The sequence below is a fragment of the Temnothorax longispinosus genome, unplaced genomic scaffold, assembly GCF_030848805.1.
Source record: "Temnothorax longispinosus isolate EJ_2023e unplaced genomic scaffold, Tlon_JGU_v1 HiC_scaffold_727, whole genome shotgun sequence".
Lineage (NCBI taxonomy): Eukaryota > Metazoa > Arthropoda > Insecta > Hymenoptera > Formicidae > Temnothorax > Temnothorax longispinosus.
The window spans coordinates 1-4,825 of record NW_027270591.1 but is presented as its reverse complement, the minus strand read 5'-3'; the positions used below and the strand labels follow the sequence as shown (position 1 = coordinate 4,825).

Genomic DNA, 4,825 nt, shown 5'->3' with positions numbered 1-4,825 from the left:
ATATATATTTAATTATATACATATGTCTGTGTGTGTTAATAATCTAATTTGTGTCGACATTTGTGTTGTTATAATATATAATATACTATTCACAGAACTGAGAGAATATTAATTAAAATAAACTGACAGAATACATATGTATGTATTCCCATAGTGTGTATAAAATTTTTTAATGTTTTACTTTTTTTATAATAAACTTATTTTGTCTTGTTTATTATATTATATATAATTTTAAATTGTTGTATTAAATATTTATACATACCGATTAATTTTATGTTGTAATTCAACATAAATTTTTTCTAATATTATGTTAAAGTTTTGTTTTGATATTGCAAATCTTCTTTTAAAATAATCATCATCAAAAATTGGTGGTTTTTGTCGATTTCTTTTTATTGGAAGATCATAACCCTTGTATTCATCATCAAATAATAAAAAATTAATAATTCTATCCATGTTATATACATAAACACGTTTTTGAGATAGATTTTTGAAATAAAAATCGAAACAGCTTTATTCAAATTAAAGAGGAGTGGTATATTATTTTGAAAAGATTGGTTAAGAACGACATACACAACGACAAATATCTTGCTGTTGGCAACACTGCTTATTGAATTAATCGTCGATTAAAGTTAATCGGCGTTGGTCGAAGTGACCCTTATAGAGTTCGAACCCATTGTCCAGATTCGAGTGTACTCGAGCGTACTGTTTTTATTTTTCGAAGTAATTATAGAGAGTTCAAAACTACGCCAACAGATTCGAACGTACTTGTAAGATACTTAATCCCGTCACTAGCAAATACGCTCTTTATCTGGTATTATCTTGAATTAAAATAAACACACATTTACACTACCTCTGCACGCTTGTAATAGGTATAATAGGCCGATTCCACCCCGGGAGCTCCGAGGGAGGTGAGGGAGGGGGTATTGGGTTACACAAGAGTATCGGATTTCGCGGGGGGGTGAGGGGGAGGGGTGTATTAAGTTACACAAAGGTATCGGGTTACGAGGAGGAAAAAGAAGGGGAGGGGGGTGACCTTGACATACCATGTGTATGACTCACCGGGATGACTCACTCGCGCGAGTAGGTGCGCGGGAGGGGAAGTCCGCGTTCGCGTTTGCGGTCGCGCCACGCGCCGCGGGGTCCGCGTGAGGTGCTCCTGCTGCCGCGTGAGGGGTCCGCGTGGGGGTGCGCGGTTGCGTTGCGAGGTCCGCGTGGGTTGCTCCTGCCACTGCGGGGTACGTTCGCAACGACGCCGCTAGGCGGCGCACATTGGGTAAGACTAACTTGATAGCGCACTAAGTAGGAGCGTGTTTTGTCGATGACGCATCGAATCTGTCGGATGTTTTCGTAAACAAAATATTTGCGGATCTTAGGGAAGTGTTATTGCGAAGACTAAACAATCTATCTACGCACTATTTTTTACGACGCAGTACGTAAAACAAAGGAAGAAATGACGTCATCGACGATGATAGACCGCATCGAAGCGATGATAAAATTTAGGTAGGGATGGACATGCACGCAAATAAATTACATCGTTCATTTAGTCGTAAAAAAAGCCTGTTTATTTAACTCTTTTTTTACATAATATATCTTACGTACTAAAAAACTAAAGCTGTGAGCTCACAATCGATGAGCTTATTTGTATTGAACGCATCGCTAGCGTATATTACATTCGACACTTCCTTAGGGTCCGTTACAGTGGGCGCGATATCGGAGAACTGCGCAAACTTTGCATCGACTGCCGCAAGTATTCTGACCAATCGATCGAATCTTGCATCGATGCACCGATCGAGATCGAATATACGGTGCAACGTCGATTCGGTCATTATCAAGCGTACGTTTACAGATTCGAGACGTATGAGTTTGACGTTATTAACCGACGTACAAACTCTCACCGTTAGCGGTCCAACGTTTATAAAACTGTGGATATTTTTGTAGTCATTGCGAAAAAAATTCTGAATGTTTCGTTGTTGCTCGTAGAGTGCCTTCCACGTTTCGAGAGATAACAGCAGTTCCTTTCCTCGATGATATCCAGGGTTGGGAACGTATCATACCCTATGTATCATACATAGGTATCTTACGTATAATACCAAGTATGATACGCGCTTTAGTTTCATACATGTGTACGTATCATACGTCACATAACCTCATTTTAGTCCAGTCAGTCCTGGTCACACTGGTCAGAGTGGTCAGTGGTATTCGTGCGTGTATATGTCGATAAACAAGGTGCTATAACAAGAGGTATAACGTCTTTCGTAGGCAGGTAAAGCGAAACTGGACAGAAAAGTCCTATATTGTTCTGCAATGATTAACGAAAGATATTAATTAATAAAGACCTGCGAATGAGCGTGCATCCACGCACCGCTGAATCGCACGTAATGTGAGGATGCATGCTATGCTCGCTCATCCGTAGATCTTTGTTAATTAATTTCTTGTTGGTTATCGCGAAAAATCGCGAATCGGTGTTACGCTTATTTTCAGATGCTCTATATACTAGGCCATCAATTCCTCAACGATATGCTGAGATCAGGAGTCTTCCATTCTATTGTATTATTACTATAGAGAGGAGAGAAATTTATAACTTGGATTCTTAGCTAGGGTTACAGACAGGTCAGGTTTTTCACACCCATTACCGACTTTCTGATTTGTTTATTGCTAATGGTGGTTGACTGTGTCAAACAACAAATAGTTTTCACAATCAACAATTTTATCAAGGTAATTATAAGTGATATATAGAAATACTTATCAGTCTTATCACACATATATTCTTAAACGATTTATAGATTTCGACTCTTTATATCGGCGAAACGTAATGTGTTTTATTGTATTGTGATATTGGATTTGGATGCATTCCGTTTCACGCATAATGCATAATTTATTTTTGTGTAACATTCGATGAACAGAGATAAATGATGCATTTATGCAATGCGCATCATCAATTCATCAATATCATCATGCGATTCATGCGTGAAACGAAATGCACTCATTGTCAATTACTTAGGCTGCGGTCCATTTGATGCTACAAATGCTTCGAAGCATTCTTCTTCTCCTTTCTTTCAATGAAGAAAGAAGAAGAAAAAGAATGCTTCGAAGCACTTATAACATCAAATGGACCGCAGCCTTAATATTTATTATTTAATATGCAGAGTTGTTATGTACAAAAATGAACAAAGGCGGAAAACCTAAACATTCGTATTGGACGGAAGGGGGTTTTAGTCAAAAAAGAAACTGTAAAGGAAAATTAATTGCACAGTGCAAAGTTTGCAATAAGAATTTGCAGAATACTGCAATCAATCGTCTAAAAGACCACAGGCAAGTATTATTCAATTATTTAATTATCAATAATACATATAGATTATTATTCAGATTTTAAATAGTTGTATTCTATATTAATAGAAAAGAATGCCGTTACGACGAATCTAGTCCCGATACTCCTGATCCTGATAGTCCTGAACCTGAATCTCTTGATGGTCCTGGTCCTGATCAAGATCATGTTGACGGTGACGGCATTTATAATAAAATTGCACGTAAAGAAGACAATCAGGATCATGTAAGTAAATTATTTTATCATCATATATGGACACAGTCAGAGTGCTATTTAATTTATGACACTGAAGTAATTAGAAAAGCGAGGATTCTCAATCTCTAATAAGACAATTATAAATTACATAATTTAACAATTGCGTTTGATAAATAATTAAGTAAAACAAGTTACAAATTAATGTTCCTTTTAGCGATTGAAAACCCTTGCTTTTCCAAATCAGTTATTACATATATATAAGTTACTGCTAACTTCAGTCTCATACTTGATTTTTTATGTTATACTCTAAGTCAATATATTTTATCTAACATTTGATATTACAATCTCAACTTTATTACTTTAATTTAGGCATATGCAATACATGAAGATCAACAGTTATCAGTAAATCCTCAATTTTTGCAAACATGCAAGAAAGGTGCTGCTGGAACAAGTGAGATTAAAAAGCGACAAACCAAAGTAAAGTCATTTGTTGACAATGTTACGAGTAGCGAACGTTGAAAAATAGATAAGGCTTTGTTGTATTTTTTTGTTGCCTCTAAATTAGATTTTAAGGAAATGGATTCAGTATATTTTAAGGATTTTTTAAACGTTATTAGACCTGCTTATGCAGTGCCCACTGTGCCCAGTATTAATCATATGTTAAATGACGTTTTAAATGAAGCTCATGAAAAAATTTTCACAACTGACTCGTTCAAAAGTAAATTAGTTCCGGTATTATTACTGTTAAAAATGGACGAGTCTACAACAATAGGTCTACTCCGCAACGTTGAAAACAAATATGTATTTGTTGAAAATAAGTGTACCGAAAGTAATGAATGTGAATTGAGGCTTAATTTAGATATGTTTATTCGTGAATGTATAAAATATACATATGAAAATATGAATATGAAAATTCACACTATTGTTCACAATTTGGAAGTGACAATATCGGATAAAATTAGCGTTAATTTAGATTTAGAAAACACTGAAACAGAAATTTTAATTTTTCAGTGTCACACGCAATATATAAGATTAATACAGAAGCTTCTTATTCGTCCTGAGTTAATAACAAAAGTAAATAAATTATTAGGAGCATTTAAGGGCATTGAATCAAGGATTATAAATTTAGGAGGGAAAAATATCGTATTGTATAATTCTGATTCATGGGACAATTACCGTGCTGCTCTTGAATCATGCTCAAAAAACTTAAAAAGTATGAGAGAGTTTGTAGGGCAAAGCTTTAAAGTTGCCACAGATATATTGCAATTAATATTTGACGACTCCTTTGAACAAGAAATTAAAGAA

At 35.4% G+C, this 4,825-nt stretch overlaps 1 protein-coding gene across 1 annotated transcript; it reads left to right on the top strand.

Annotated features, from left to right (window-relative positions):
* The first annotated feature begins 2,463 nt into the window (after positions 1-2,463).
* On the top strand, positions 2,464-4,795 carry LOC139824968 (uncharacterized). Its single transcript, XM_071797511.1, has 4 exons — positions 2,464-2,715; positions 3,147-3,312; positions 3,397-3,550; positions 3,890-4,795. Exons 2-4 carry the CDS (start codon positions 3,164-3,166, stop codon positions 4,037-4,039), a joined length of 453 nt encoding a protein of 150 aa, XP_071653612.1. The 5' UTR covers positions 2,464-2,715; positions 3,147-3,163; the 3' UTR covers positions 4,040-4,795.
* The last annotated feature ends 30 nt before the right edge of the window (positions 4,796-4,825 follow it).

Coding starts and splice junctions, on each gene's coding strand:
- LOC139824968 (XM_071797511.1), top strand. CDS start 3,164: ATGAACAAAGGCGGAAAACCTAAACATTCGTATTGGACGGAAGGGGGT. Junction 3,313..3,396: donor AATCGTCTAAAAGACCACAG/GCAAGTATTATT, acceptor CTATATTAATAG/AAAAGAATGCCGTTACGACG. Junction 3,551..3,889: donor AAGAAGACAATCAGGATCAT/GTAAGTAAATTA, acceptor ACTTTAATTTAG/GCATATGCAATACATGAAGA.